Genomic DNA, 16,248 nt, shown 5'->3' on the forward strand with positions numbered 1-16,248 from the left:
TGTCTATGTTTGCTTGTCCCAACTGGGACAATGTGTACACTCAACTGGGAACCACAGAACCTCACTCAGGCTGTATCTAATTTGAAGGATGAGATCACATGTTCATACTGTATGCTGTTTTTTACAAAGATTGTGAATTTAGCTGTGTGAAAATAAGTTTCTGTGAATGTTAAGCATCTTTATTTGCAGAATGTAGGAGACGCTGCTGTTTACAATAGCTAATGAACTTCTCTCACATATCCTCACTCTCTATACTCTCATTCTATTCACCCTTTGTTCTCCCATCTTTGCCATTTTGATTCTCCTTCCCTGTGTTGTCTTCGTGCATTTCTCTCCCTGCTCCCTTTATCTTCTCTTTCCCTCTCTTTCTTCCTACCTCTCCTCCCTCTATCAGAGTGGTGTCATGACAACAATAACAACTACCGTATCGGCGAGAAATGGGATCGCCAGGCTGAGAACGGTCACATGATGAGCTGCACCTGTCTGGGCAACGGCAAGGGAGAATTTAAATGTGAACCACGTAAGTATAGTATGGCACACAAGCATGAATAGACCTGTACTCATGGTGACATCAGGCTTGTAATATTGTGATACAAGACAATTTAAACTTTGGAATCTAAATGGAATGCATAAAAATTACCCTAAAAAAGTATCTTTAATATGTAACTCTCACCCTCCAGATGAGTCGACATGTTATGACGATGGGAAAATGTACCAGGTGGGAAACCAGTGGCAGAAGGAATACATGGGCGCCATCTGTACCTGTACCTGCTATGGAGGACAACAGGTGTGTAACACTGTTGCTTTATGTATAATGTTAATGTGCACCGCCATCAGAACTACATGATGTGGTCAGACTGCGTTTTTGTGCATTAACCTCTTCCTCTACTTTTTTAGGGCTGGCGCTGTGAGAACTGCAAAAGGCCGGGAGGACAGACCGATGTGGATGCTGACCTCCTTCAACCTGTTCATCCCGACGTCTTCGACCGGTACAGAGAAAACGCTCTACGCAAACTGGTCAGTGTCTCACTCCAAGTTTTACTACCAATATTCTGCTCTAAAATAAAACAAACCCTTAAATGAATATTATAATTTAGTCACAGAAATCAACACACTGTATTTATACTCCCAACAACTTCAAATTTGAATTGAATACAACTTTGTATCATTAATTGCCATCAGTAGAGTAGTCACACGGTACTCTTTTGATGGATGACGCTGCATGTTAGTTTCCTTCAAACTGAAAATCCAGTGTCTGCTCATCCTATATATTCCCCCACGCTGGCAATGGCCATGGCTGGTGGCATCATGATTTCGGGTTGTCTGTCCCATTCTCTTGAATGTAATAACTTAAGAACGCCTTGAGGTAATTCCTTCTAATGTGGCAAACGTCCACTTGGACTCAACGATGAACTGATTATATTTTTGTGATCATGGGTCAATTTCACTGTGACCTTGAGTCCATCTCATTCCCCTGACTGCTATATCTCAAGGAGGTCTTGAGGGAATTTCCTCAAATTTGGCATAAACATCCACTTCGACTCAATAATAAACTGTATTAAGAATTATTATTATTATCAGTCATTTTTGGTTTTAATGGAAGTATTTGTAAAAAATCTCCTAATTGAAAACAACTTAAGTAAAGGTGAGATTCTCTGTCTAGTAAATGTTTTTTTTCAATGTCGTAAATAAGCAAATGTACAGAGTATGATAATTATCAAGTTTCGTATCATGGAATAACTCAAAACTATCACTAAAGATATCGCTGCAACCCTAGTCAAAGGACAAGGTCACCGGGACCTGGTTCGTCTCATTCTCAGGAACACAATATCTTGAGAACACCTTGACCTCCAGATTTGGGACAAATGTCAACTTGGACTCAAGGATAAACTGATTAGATACTGACTTGTTGATTTTCTCTGCTTTCCAGAACATCCAGTGTCCGATTGAATGCTTGAGGCCGGAGCTGCTTGCAGACATCCACACCCCTTCAGATTAGAGAAGATGGACGTTGGAGTAAAGAAGGATGAAGAAGTGAGACTCCTTGCAGCATCACTACCACTTCAAGAAGGAAGCCTCCTCCTAAGAGAGGACATTTCTATCTGATCTGTGCCTTAAAGGTCTCCTCTCACCAAATTTAAGTACCCTAACAAGACTTTTCTACACCAAACTCTGTGCCTTTTCAAAGATCAGTCCAACTTTTCATGTTGGTTGTGGTCTTTTCTTCGTAAGTAGAAATAAGGATTTCTTCATCAAATGATTTATGATTAAATCTGTCGGAGCACAAATCCTGCTGCTTTATCACCTCAACCCTGGCTATCCCCAAACATACTGTTGACACATGCACACCAGATGCAGTATTGTTGTGTATTTTTACTGTTGCATAGGGACATTTTATAGTATTTCAGAACATTCCATGGCCCTTTGGCCAAGAAAAACACACCACTTAAAATGTGTCTGATTTTATATAATAATGTTCCCTGATAATAACTGTAGCCACACTTGTTGCATTTCCCAAGATTTTGAGTCTCACTGTGACTAATATATATCCAGAAAACATTTAAGTAATGAAAGAATGCATTTTCTGGGTCCTTAGGTTAGGAGAGTTTGACTTTCCAAAGCCGCACAGTATTTCCTCAGTTGCCCAAAAGAGCTATTACAGCTGTTCTGTGTCAGCTTGACTGACCAAGACAGACATGACAGTTACAATCAGATTTACATTAAATTGATTGGAGAGTTTTTATCAGTTGGAATCAGCATTCTTTGTAATGAAGGAGACTGCAGTAGTATGAGCTGTACACTGTTGTAAATGTCCTGTCTTTGTCTCTGTGGTCAGTGTCTTACCGTGTTGATGAACAGAGCAACAGGTCACAAAAATTCACAACAACATACTCTCCTTAAAAATGAAAGCACTGTTACTTTTGAGTTGGAATTTAAAAAAATAACATTGCCTTGCTATTATTATAGTATAGGCTCTTAAAGTCATCGTGTAGATTTGTAATGTGGGTGTTTTTAAAATACATCAGGTGTAGCACCTAAAAATTCTGTAAAGCAAAAGCTAACTGACCAAAAGTAAAACTGTCATTTCAAAAATGTGTTCATCATTATTTCCAAATGAAATGCATTTTAATTACATAAATGTTTGTATTTTTTATTTTTATTTTTACGTTTTTTTAGATTCATTTTTATTTATCCCTTTTTATTCAGGCATTTTGTTCAATGCTTTTTGGGGTGTACACTTTATTTTTTGATTAACTTGTTTTTATATTGTTGGTGCCAAAATCTGAACTACTGTGGACTGAATCTTTTTAATAAACTGAAAAAACCCAAGTCAGTTCTTGTCTACTTTTGTTGTTGCTGTTGTTGTTGGGGTGATGAGTAGGCCTATTTTTTAGGCTCTTTCTTAGGTCAGGATGTCCCACAAACCTGAATTTGGTGCTATGACTCCAGGAAACAGAAGGCTGATGTAAGTTACTTGACTTAAAAAAATGTTTAAAATAAAAGCAGCAAAATTTGGGCCAGTTGTCATTTCCACAAGCCCTAGAAATGTGGAAGGTCTGTGCTTTTATTTTAAACATAGACTGTTTATATATATATATATATATGTGTATATATATATATATATATTCCTCCTTATTTTTATATATATATATATATATTTTTTTACATATTTCTATTTTATATTACTTATTTTATTATATATTAATTTTTTTTTATATACAGTCTATGATTTTGACAGGCGAAATACAATACAAAACATCATTTTATTTCAGATATTGGGTCCAATCAATAAAACAATAAAATACCCAATACCCAATACGACAGGTCGGTACATTGGGAGTTACAAACTTGACTTGCACTTGTTTTGCACTTCATCTCGGAAGTTAAAGCAAAATTCTGAATGCATCATTAAAGGCCACATTAAGCCTTTTTATTTTTGCTTAACTATAACTGCACCACAAGTGGGCTATGTAGAGCGGTGTACAGTAGGCTCTAAAAAGGGCTGTTTGAACATTTTCTGTACACATATGAAATTTGCATGCCAGCATATTAGCTTGTGCGTACAGTTATATAGTGCTATATGTCATTGTCATCACAAAGATCATCGTTTATAATGTGACCCAAATACCTCACTTTGTTCACCACTTTTATCTCTTGGTCTGCCATAAAAAATGAGGGAAAATTTAGTTTCCGATCCTCTTTGGTTTTACCAATCATAACCACACTCTTTTTGGGGTTAAATTTAAATTTATACTGCATACCATAGCTCGAGCAGATTCTGAGCAGTTGCTGTATGCCAGCACTATAGGGAGACAGAACTACTAAATCATCAGCATACATCAGATGGTTAATAATAGTATTCCCCACCATACATCCAACTTTACATTATTTTAAATTACTAGACAGATCATCCATATACAGAATAAATAGAACAGGTGACAGTATTCCACCTTGTCACACCCTATTAGTCACTCAATATGGAGCAGATATAGTCTTACCCTATCTAGTCTGCATGGTTTGATGTGGTTACTAAAAATGCAAGATCATTATCGAATGGGAGCCCCTCGTTCTTGTAGTTTGATGAACAGTTTACCGTGGTTGATTTTGTCAGACGCTTTGGATGCATCCAGGAAACACATAAATATTGTAGTATTATCTCTTCTGTACTGACTTACAACTTCCTTCAGTGTGCATATACACAAATCTGTGCTGTGCTTGTTTTTAAAATCAAATTGACTGTCTGAGGTAATTATGTATTCTTGAAGTTTATCCAAAAGGATATGTTCTAATACTTTAGAAAGTACTTTTCTTTTACTTTTCTTTTAGTATTTTTCCAGTTTTATCCTTCACCACGGGCATTAACGAGATAGATAACAAAGAATCAGCAAGAAGCACTGAAATTCTACGGTAAACATAATACTTAAGATGTTCTGCTGTAATGTGGTCAAGGCCACATGCTTTATTCACTGACAGTTTCTCAATTGCATAGCTGACTTCATGTGTTCTAACAACCATACCGTCAATATTAAACACATCACCAATATTCAATTCACCCTTAATGCAGTTAAAAATATCCTTATAATGTTTTCAAAACATTTCAGAGATATTTTCAGACGTAGTAACCCCATCCATGATCTATACCGAAATAAACTACACCGGAAATCATTCTTCCTCGCGGAGTTGTGGAATGCGAAATACGATCTGTCATTGGTTCTGCTAGCAAGGTTTCCGGTTAACGTGTCTTTCCTTCAGAATAAAATTACGGAAAATACTTATTGACTAAAATACACGTGCACTGAAGCTGCTTTAAAAAAAAAACTATTTTCTCATGGACCTTTTTCTCCTCGTATTGCTGTGATACAAAAATCTCCTCCTTAGAGCGGCTTGTAACATACTTCGTACTTGTGCTTTAGCTTAATTCACACTAATAAGCTTCATTCTGTGGCTTTGATAGAGAAAGAAAAATAGTCTGTGTGCCCTGATGACCTGGTAGTAGAAGTAGTCGCTGTTGATTGTGAATGAACACCAAGCTCAAATACTCTGAAGAGTAAGAGTAGGGATGGCGCTTTTATTCTGAAGAAACCAGAGTGGAAGTGTTGTTCATGTTTCCCGCTGAGGAAGCACAGAGTAGGGTCGGACGCAAGTTCGGGACAACTCCTGTGAAATATATCTTGAATACAAGCAAAAATGGACAACAACTCTATTGACAGTTTAATCCTGAAGCTCCACGATGTGGACGCGGTGAAGTTCGGAGAGTACAAGCTGAAGAGCGGCATGCTGACACCCATCTACATCGACCTCAGGGTGCTCGTGTCCTACCCAGCGCTCATGAACCAGGTACCTTAGCACGTGCTGTCCTCTCCGGTGGACGGCGTGATGGACTTTAAATTGTATGTGATCAACTGTGAAACATCATACTGCTGCGTTATCCATAATTAAAATGTCATATTGAGGCTAAAATGTCAGTACCGCCGTGTTGAGGAAACGTGGTTATGGCGCACACGTGGATGTTTACCAGCAGCCTGAGAGTTCAACAGTGTCAGTATTGGACGGGAAGTTTGCAGTGGACCTCCGCATTCAGGAAGGACACATTATGCAAGACGCGTATGATGCAAAATGGGATTGTCAATATAATTTGGCTTCCCCTCTTGTAGATGTGGTAACCAAAAATCACCAATCGCACACAGTTTAATTTAAAAGCACCAACTAAAGCGTCCAAAATGTTCCTACAGCATTTGTTTAACACAGTGTCAGCAACATTACAATATGTAAGAAATGTTCATAAGAATCGTTTTCAAATCGCTTACCTTTAACGTGTGATGCACATTTGTACATGTTTCTTATTCTTACTTGTGTTGATGTATGTATTGTGTTGAAGCTTGTAGCATAATACATACATATATATATATATATATATATATATATATATATATATATAATATATATATATATATGTGTGTGTGTTTTATATTTGTAAGATGTTACATGTTAGTTTCATAATTTGAAATGTAGCATAGTACACATTTTTAAAATTCTAAAACTTTACATGCTAGTTTTATACTTTGAAATGGAGCATAATGCCCATATTTTTTATATTTTTTACATTCATACATTTTTTACATGTTTTATATTTTTAAACATTTTAACATTGTTAAATATTTTAGCTTAATCCACATATTTTAAAAAAAATATTTTTTAAAACACTTAACATACTTAGCATGTCATTCATATTTCATATGTTAGATACTAGTGTTAAATATTGTTGCTTAAAGTACATCTTTATTATTTTATATGCTTGTTATCTCTACTAACTTAAAAGACATAAGATATTTAAAAGTCCATTACATTAAAGCAATGACAACATATCATAATTTCCCCCCCAGGGATCAAATATATCTGATTATGCTCTTTAGTACAGCTTGACATTATTTGATTTTGGTAACTTAATGCACAAACAAAAACACCGCCTCATCACAAGGACTACATAATATAGACATCCAAAAACAACTTTTTCATAAAGTTGTAGAATTTTTATCATCTTTTAGAGGTCTGAGACTCCAACTTCTCTTAAATCACAATTTAAATGTATTTTTACATAATTTTGAACATTTGATGACAAATGTTAAAACCCTGTTAGCATGTTGGAAATGACTGTCATGTGTTTGTCATATGGCCATCACTTACAACACAACCACAATAACATCTTGACCCTTTTTCCACTGCAAACCTTTTTATCTTGTTTTATATTCAGGTGTCCAGTCTCATCTACCAGCGAGTGCAAGAAGAGGGGCTTCAGTTTGACTCGGTGTGTGGCGTTCCATACACAGCGCTGCCTTTGGCCACAATCATCTGCTCGAGACATGAACTGCCAATGCTCATCAGGCGAAAGGAGGCCAAGGACTATGGTGAGTGGCTTGAAGGCCAGGCTTTATTCATCACGCACGTCGAGAGTGTAGACCCTGGAAAGCATACAAATTTGTTAAGATGGAAACATTGTTTGTAGATAAGAATTGTCCAATTTTGTAGAACTTGATGTTTAACATGGAAGGTGATTTGTATCAGAGCCAAAGCTGATGCTGTGTGGTGCTACTACTGTTCTTGGGACCCTACATTTTTTGCCCAGATGGGAGCAGCTTAAAATGAGTATAGCGCATGTGAAATATCTGCAGTTTTGAGTTTGCCCTTCCCTTAACACTGCCAGATATCTTGCAGAGTTGCTGTTGTGATTGGCTGATGACCTGCAATGTGAGCAAACCTGAAGAGCTTGTTTTAGCGATATGGGTTAAAATATTCGCTCTCTGCACAGTTTTGCCTGCACGTCTATCAGTGAGGTTGTTACAGTTTTTCTTCCTTCTGAGAAGAGCAAACACGTACTGTAACATCCCTGAGATAAGGAGTAACATGGAACAGTTTTTGGCCCTGTGGTATTAAGAGCTTATTTACCTTTAACAAAAAGTCTCAACTGCTTGCAGCTATGTGCATTGTGGACATTGACCCAATGCTAAGCTGTTTTGTCAAACAAAGGCATTCATCCTGCCCTACAAAGCTGACAAGACAGTTCTTGAAAAATCACTTAAATCTTTAAAGTTTCACACTCTCCTATAAAAAAAACAACAAAAAAAACAAAAAACAGACCATACATGTAGCAGTAGGGGCTGACTCGTGAATCAGCAGCAACTTTTACTGCAGTGAAAGATGACCTCTCTGAGGTCTTAAATCAGGGTAAAAGTGACTCAGTAACACAGCGTGTCCAGAATAGGGACTGATAAGGTTCCCTATGTAACTCTTCTAGGAACCAAGCGTCTAGTGGAGGGCTCATTTCGTGAGGGGGACACATGCCTGATCATAGAGGACACGGTGACCAGTGGCAGCAGCATCCTGGAGACTGCAGAAGTGCTCTACAAAGGGGGACTGAAGGTGCCACATTGTTTATTTGATCACTGTAAAGGTTTTTAGAGGTCCATCAAGTAGGCAGAAACCATCTTAAAGGGATAGTTCACCCAAAAAATGAAAATTCAGTCATTATCTTCTTACCCTCAGGCTGATAGAAAGTTGGGTGAAGTTTTATAGTCCACAAAACACTGCCAGAGTTTCATGGGAAGAGGGCGTTGCACTCATCTCGCAAACATTTGAAGCAAATGGTGACCAGATTCAAACATTTAAAAAATACATAATAAAACCAAGATGAGACAAGACTAAAAATAAAACGCCAGTGACGTTTTTCAAAACAACTTGGCACGTTGGGGCTTCAGGACACTTGGTTACTTCAGACGAGCAGTATGGAGACATTTTGTGATTTTACTATGCAGTCTTTTAATGTTTTAATCCTGGTCACCATTTGCTTCAAATGTGTGGGAGATGAGTGCAACGCCTTTTCCCCCATGAAACTCCAGCAGTGTTTTGTGGACTATAAAACTTCATCTGACTTCCAATGATATGAGGATGAGAGGATAATGCCCGAATTTTCATTTTTGGGTGAACAATCCCTTTAACCCCAGTGGGTGTATTCATCTTTTGAAATGTTTGTTGGTTCCAGGTGACAGATGCCATCGTACTAATGGACAGAGAGCAAGGAGGAGTGGAGATGTTGGCCTCTCAGAGAATCAAGCTCCATCCCATCATCTCCATGTTCAAGCTGCTCAACGTGCTGCTGGCAGCCGAACGCATCAACGCCCACACCGCCCAGAGCGTCCGCAAATTCATCCTGGACAATAACACTTTCAGGTACAGTCGCACCATCATCCCCCCAAAGATGACGAGTATAGTTGGAGTGCAGCTGTTTGTGTGTTTAATGCATATGTTATGTAACATTTGCATCTTGGCTCTTTCAGCCCCAAGGAGGAGAATGGAAATGGGGTTCCTGCCTCCAAGAAGCCATGTGTGGAGCAAAGCATGGAGCTGAGCTACGCAGATAGAGCTAAACTACCAGGTATGTCGTCTTCCATGTATGGCTGTCCATTGAAAGTAGGGGATTTGAACCATCAGTCAGACTCCTCAGACCCCTCAGTTGACTGAGATTGCTTCAAGTCCAGCAATTGATTTTTTTTTTTTTTTTTTTGCTAGTCAGTGTGCTGTGCAGTGTGCTTCTGGGGAAGTTTTGGTCCCCAGACTTTGCTGCAGAGTAAGCACTCCTGACTGTCATGTTATCTTCTTTCTTTTGCTTAGAGGAGGTCAATTTACCGCTCACAGCAACTTATTACGACTCAGTCTCTGGCTTTTGTTTGATATCTAGTGTTACCAAAAAATGTTGTTGTACATTTTCAGCCCGTCGTTAGCGCTGTCAGCTTGTGAACTATACTAAGTGAATGCGGCTGTCAAACTGAACGTTCTACAGAGCCCATTCAAACTTTAAAACGTTTTATGGGGGAAAAACACTTTTCGAATATTCATATTTGAAAACAAATCTGATATGACTGACATAGTTCTGAGTCGGGCACAGCCCTACTTCAAAGTTAGTCAATGGTCAGCACTAGTGCAGTAATGTGAATAAAATTGACAGTATTTCTGTGCAAAGTTACATCCAGCTTTTAAAAGCATTTCATACATTTTATTCTTCATTTCTCAACAGTTGTTTTAGTCAGAGTTGGTGTGGTTTTAAATGGAAAATATTGTATTCCTGTTGTCTGCAGACGTTCACCCTCTGGCGTCAAAGCTGCTGAAGATAATGGAGGACAAGCAGTCTAACCTCTGTGTGTCTGCTGACGTGACGAGCAGTGAGGAGCTACTTCAGCTGGCAGACTCTCTTGGTTCCAAAATCTGCCTGCTCAAGACTCATGTGGATATCCTAAAGGTCAGAGTGAAACGAGTTCACATTTTACACAGAGAATGTTGTCAGGATAAATGACATAACGCTGTTTGTTATGTCTGCTGACAGGACTATACAGCGGCCTTCAGCCAGAAGCTGCGGGCTTTGGCTGAGAAACACAATTTCCTCATTTTTGAAGATCGCAAGTTTGCTGACATTGGGAACACAGTCAAGCATCAGTATGAAGGTGGGAGGATTTAATACTCGTTACATTGTCATGAAGTGCATCTGTCTTCAAAATAACTTTTTTGTTAATATTTTAAGTAGCCTAACAATGTGTTGTGTATGCATTTTCCTAGGTGGTTTGTACCAGATCTCATCCTGGTCCCACATAGTGAATGCCCATGCGGTGCCAGGGCCCGGCGTTGTGAAGGGTCTGAGTGCTGTAGGAAAGCCTCTGGGCCAAGGCTGTTTGCTCATAGCACAGATGAGCTCCCAGGGGTCACTGGCTACGGGTGAATACACAAACGCTGTGGTAAGCATCTCTCTGTGTTTTCTAATTTTACTTAAAAAATTATATAGTATATAGTTTAGGTTTATCAGCTTCTAGTTTTCATGCATTTTTTTTTTTGTGTGGCTGTCTGTCCATCGCATTGTCCTGTGATATCTCAGGAATGCCTGGAGGGAATTTCTTTAAATTATGCATAAAGAATTGTGCTGCGTTAATGGAACCACAAAAATTTGCACACTCAGTTGGTTGAGTTTGAATCAGAGGATGGAGAATTGATGAGTCACTCAGTTAGTTGGATCAGTCAGAGCTGATCGGATCAGTTCGGTTTATTAGGGGAGCAGTTTTTGGCAGAGGCACGTAAAAGCAAACTTTTAGACCCAATGCTGGACTGCAGGTGCACAGTTTCCAATAGAATACAGCTGGTTTTATCATGAGTAAGTTTGAAAAATTAACATCAGTATTTGAAGCATTGTCAGCTGTCATGGCTATAACTACAACGCAAGCTCATTTTTTTGCAGATATTAGGCTTTAGGTGGTTCTCGTTGCACTACGTGACAAAGCTCTCAATCAGTCTTCTCCTTAAAAATAGTCTCTAAGTGAAGATGGCAGGTTTCACTAGAAATTATTAATTAAAATCATACATTTCAATATAGTGATGACTTTCATTTTGCCCCAAAAATACACTTAATATATTTTATTAAATTAATGTCTTCACTTAATACATTTTTTAAGTTTGGACGGACGCGGATGTAAATTGCAACTTGACTGGTTGGCAGAGGCACATGACAGCGAGGCAGTAAGTCTAGTTCATCTCTGTTATCTTTCGCTACAGCTGAAGATGGCGGAGGAGCAGTCAGACTTTGTGATTGGGTTTATCTGTGGCTCCAAGATCACCAAGAGGCCAGAGTTCATCCACATGACCCCCGGGGTGCAGCTGCAGGCCGGAGGTAAATCTGAATTTGGACTGACATTTGGTATTTCTTTTCATTTATTTTTTTTCTCCTAGACATGTTGTAATTTACATATAAGTAAAAGGAAACTATAAAATCTTGTAATAAAAAAACAGCTAATAATAACTTTATTTATATAGCACCTTTAAAAAGAGAGTTTACACAAGCAAGAAGAAACCAGGGTAGAGTTAAGATAAAATGAAAACCAGAGGACAAATTATGCAAGATGCAGGAAGCATAATGTCAGTATAAAAAAATACAAAGAAAAAGACCAAAAACAACAACAGAAACAAAAAAGAGCAACTAAACCATAAATTAAAGGAAATAAGATAGATAAAACATAAATTAAAAAGGTCAAATAAATAAAAACAAAACAATCTACTTTATTATACATACATGCACATATAGTTGAATAGATTAATGTTGTAGGTACACACTCCCACTTCAGTATTATTAATCTTTGATGATTGTGAGCATTTGCAGTATTTTTTGTTACACTGTACTTTCTGGTGTGGTACCTACTGAGTTACATATTTTAAATAGTTTTTCTCCACCACACCAAATTTAAAATGAAATGAATAATACAAGGTCAGGGTGCAGCCTTTCAGCTTTAAGGGTGTTTTGATATGGTAACTGATATTTGGTGAATAGTGAATAATAAAAAGTCCTTTTAATACACAGTATACACAGTATCCTTATTTAAGACAATGGCTGGAGCAAATACACTCTGTGTTTACTTATTTTTTCACCCAGAGGTGACTTCTCTTTGATGCCTTAAACAGACAGAAAAATAGGTGTAAATAACTTGATGCCTTTCCACTCTGCTCTCTTTTTGGTGTTGCGACTTGTCTTTAACACAAGGAGGAGCTGTAGCACAAGAAATGATTGCTGGGCTTGCTATCAGTACTAATCCTCACCCTCTTCAACAACCTCCCTCTCTTTCTGCCTCCCTTCCTCACCCAATGCTCCCACCACTCTCTCTCACAGGTGATGGGTTGGGCCAGCAGTACACCACCCCAGAGGAAGTCCTCTGCAACAAAGGCTCTGATGTCATCATCGTCGGCCGGGGTATCCTGGAGGCCCCTGATAGGCTGGAAGCTGCTGAGTCATACAGAAAGTCAGGCTGGGAGGCTTACACAAAGAGACTGGGCCACAGTGGCCATTAAGAGCTTAGGACCAACTGTCATTTCATCTAATTGCAAATTGAACCCACAAATAAGGACCTCTGTGGTGACCTTTTATTATTTTCACTTACACAAGTGTGCACCTAGTTGTATACATAGAAACATATGTAGACATGTGCGTCTGTACTCCACACTGTCACATCAAAGTGCAGAAACTACACAGGTTATTAACATCTGCAGGAGTTACCTGGCAGGTGTTGCGGGGGACCAGACACTTGACCTTTGAACATATGGAATTGTGCTCTCTTAAGTCAGTCCTATTAATAAGCTGCTTTAACTGAGTTATTTTGATTCCCTCCTATTAAATAACTGCACAACCAAACCTAAAGTCTATTTGCTAAGGTACTCCTGACCAGGTTTATACACATTTGGGAAAAAAACATCAGTAATCCTTTTAATTCCACCTGCTAGAAACAAGACGTGGAGAGTTTTTTTTTGTCTGCTTATGCTTTTTGTATAATTGCTTAAATGCTAGACTAAAATTTGTAGTGCAAAAAAAGAGTGAGTACGGCTAATACTTTTTCAAGGGTTTTGCAAAACCAAAATCAAATTCAGGGAATTTTTCAGTACACATTTGTCCAATCTAGATCTTGAGCATCTCTTTTTACAAGATGACAGATGTACTAATGATGGAATGATGTTTTCATTTAACTCCTGAACATAACTGCAAGTCACCGAGTCATTTATGTTGAACTCCAGTTTCACAAAGTGTCGGTATTAATCTCAACTTGAATGTAGAGACGGTTAATTTCAAAGGGAATGGAAGTCCTTGGTCAGTCACAACTCTATTAGATCATTGTTATTAAATAATGTTTTGAATGTGGTCCTGACTTGAATATGCCTTTATAAAGGGAACACTTTACATTGTGAATTCATAGGTTAACAAAATGATAGCATTTGAAAATGTGAGAAAATTATGGGCCATTTGAACAATGTTTGGCCTGCTTGTTATTTCTTTTTCAACAGCTGTGTTTGTTTATTAGTTTGGATGATCTGTGTGTAGCCCCTCAGATTGTTTTAATTACAAGATGAGGAAATGCTGATTGCAGGCGGGTTAGTCGTCTCAAATGTCTAAAGTCCAATGTCTGCCGTCCATATGTAAAAATAACAAATCCTCTGGTGAGGCAATATTTTTTTCTATAATTTGACATGATCTGTGATCCCAGTTCTCCATTGTTTCTCTCCAGAAAGAGGATCAGTAAACAAGTTTGTTTATACAAGAGAGAATTGCCTTTAGTTTGTGACACCTCCCTTTAAAAGTAGACAGAAGTTAAATTTTGTGTACGCTGTGTCCTGGAGCCATGACAGTTACGCTGTTCCTACTACGCCTCCATGCAGTAAAATGGCTTCATGGTGTCCTTGATGGTATTCTCGTATTTGCTTTAATGAATAAATGTCTTATCTAACTCAGACCTTGTTTCCCTCCATGTACTTTCCTACTGTTACTGAAAAAGAGCACAATGCTGAATACTTAAATAAATCGTATTGCAAATCTATACTTTTTGTCAAGTTTAATGTTTGATATTGTTACCCAGTTGTACATATATGCACTTAATGTAACAGTGCTGTACTGTTATTTGTGTTTTGAACATCCATATTCCTAATGTGGAAGAAGTGAGAGGCCACTGGTTATCTTGTTATTGTAACTTTAGCAAAAAGAAAAATTAATCATTCAATTTGGACATAAATGCTGATCAATTTACGTATTACAATATGCAGATACAGTATGTCTAAATGTAACAGTATAAGGTCAGCTGCCTTTTGAACACTAAGTCAAAACCACAAAATACCAAGGCACACTGTTTTGCATGAGTTAAAAGGCCTTTATGTTAGTAAATGAGCTTAGCACCTTCATCAGGGTATGATAGAACAAGAGGCAGCTCCACAGATGTACCAAGGCTGATGTCAGGTGCCAGGCATTCACAGTGGCAACTCCCACTTGTGTATTGTCCAATAGATTTGAAATCCTGACCTACCAATTATCCAATGTGAACTGCTCACCTGATGTAGGTTGACTACATATGAATGTTGGTCTTTGCCATCTTTGACTCTGATGAAGTGACAATGGTGTTGAACTGTTAGTCAGTTATAGAAGGTTGTAAACTGATCAGTGTGCTTCAGGCCCTTTCTTCTCCCTTGAAATAAGATGATACTTTTGTACATATATGAAATAGGTCAGTCAGGAGTGTTAATTCACATATGTAGTTACCACAAACAGGTGGTCTTTAGATTGAAGAACAAATATGACCAAAAAAGGAGGGAGATGATAGTATTTGCTTTTTCATTCATCATAACCAGAAAACACCAAGTCACAATGATTTGCAAAAGTCAAAAAGCCTTTAATAAATGGTCCTGGCATGTAAAAACGAGGGGCAGCTCACCTCAGGGTGATGCCAGCTGCCAGGCCATCAGAGTAGCAATAGATAATTGTCACAGGTGCAATCAATGAGGTGAATGAGCACGCACTCAGGTCAACTCCAACAAAGCACCAAGACCAGCAAATTCACCATATAGTCAACAACATCAGACACAGGTCACACAATGCCATACAAAAACTTAGAATATATATATATATATATATATACAAAATTTCTGCAGTTCATGAATCCTTAGTATAAGTTCCAATGCTTCACTGAAGCTGGTCACCTGGAATGAGGAGAGAGATAACTAGGTATCCATGGTACATATGTGTGCTGCAGCTTGTTTTTACATGTTGTCCTGTGCCTTAAAAAGACAAATATACTGCTTCAATTTGAGGGAGTACATTAATTGTCAAGAACAAAACATTTCACTCGGAACAAGCCTTCTTGAGTTTAGGGGGAGGCCTGTGGGTAACCATTATAACCCATTTCATCCAGATATTAGGTGGGAGTTAAATGGAGCCCATTAACTCCCATAATTATATCCTTGAGGTAACTAGAAAGGCACTAGAGAGTGCAGACCTCTGCTAAGGCCTAATGCCTTATCTCGCAATGTCAACAGAGTGAAAAATAACCTATGTATACACCCTGTGATTTTGATCTGCTCCAAAATTTAACATATTCTTTCTTGACCCATGCTACACCATTTCACCAAGTTTCATGACAATGAGGCTAACAGTATTTCCATAATCCTGATGACAAACAGACAAAGTGAACTGAAAACGTTACCTCCTTGGGGGAGATAATGAGAGAACTGTATGTGTCAAATTGAAGGACTGTCCCTTTAATTTAAAGACATGCAGTACATTTGCAACCAAGGAAGTCCAACCCACAGAGCAGTAACAAGATCACTGATTGGCTGACTATCATTGTTCATGTTATGTGAAACAGGCTCTGTTGTCATTTTTTTCCCTTTCAATTATCAATAGTTTTTTGT

General features: G+C 38.2%; 2 protein-coding genes across 5 annotated transcripts in view; both read left to right on the forward strand.

Moving 5' to 3' along the window:
* Positions 1–3,149, forward strand: part of fn1a (fibronectin 1a) — a 36,635-nt gene extending 33,486 nt beyond the window's left edge. For all 4 annotated transcript variants that reach the window (XM_042495300.1, XM_042495302.1, XM_042495301.1 and 1 more), the window contains exons 46-49: positions 395–520; positions 681–787; positions 898–1,017; positions 1,931–3,149. In XM_042495300.1, the coding sequence (XP_042351234.1) occupies positions 395–520; positions 681–787; positions 898–1,017; positions 1,931–1,999 (422 nt within the window). In that variant the 3' untranslated portion in view covers positions 2,000–3,149. The remainder of the gene's footprint in view (positions 1–394; positions 521–680; positions 788–897; positions 1,018–1,930) is intronic.
* A 2,462-nt stretch (positions 3,150–5,611) lies between these two features.
* On the forward strand, positions 5,612–14,387 carry umps (uridine monophosphate synthetase). Its single transcript, XM_042494474.1, has 10 exons — positions 5,612–5,838; positions 7,253–7,406; positions 8,294–8,418; positions 9,038–9,225; positions 9,333–9,430; positions 10,131–10,291; positions 10,376–10,493; positions 10,606–10,781; positions 11,590–11,704; positions 12,695–14,387. Exons 1-10 carry the CDS (start codon positions 5,689–5,691, stop codon positions 12,871–12,873), a joined length of 1,464 nt encoding a protein of 487 aa, XP_042350408.1. The 5' UTR covers positions 5,612–5,688; the 3' UTR covers positions 12,874–14,387.
* The last annotated feature ends 1,861 nt before the right edge of the window (positions 14,388–16,248 follow it).

This window comes from Plectropomus leopardus, chromosome 10 (genome assembly GCF_008729295.1).
Source record: "Plectropomus leopardus isolate mb chromosome 10, YSFRI_Pleo_2.0, whole genome shotgun sequence".
Classification (NCBI taxonomy): domain Eukaryota; kingdom Metazoa; phylum Chordata; class Actinopteri; order Perciformes; family Serranidae; genus Plectropomus; species Plectropomus leopardus.

Coding starts and splice junctions, on each gene's coding strand:
- umps (XM_042494474.1), top strand. CDS start 5,689: ATGGACAACAACTCTATTGACAGTTTAATCCTGAAGCTCCACGATGTG. Junction 7,407..8,293: donor AAAGGAGGCCAAGGACTATG/GTGAGTGGCTTG, acceptor TAACTCTTCTAG/GAACCAAGCGTCTAGTGGAG. Junction 9,226..9,332: donor CTGGACAATAACACTTTCAG/GTACAGTCGCAC, acceptor TGGCTCTTTCAG/CCCCAAGGAGGAGAATGGAA.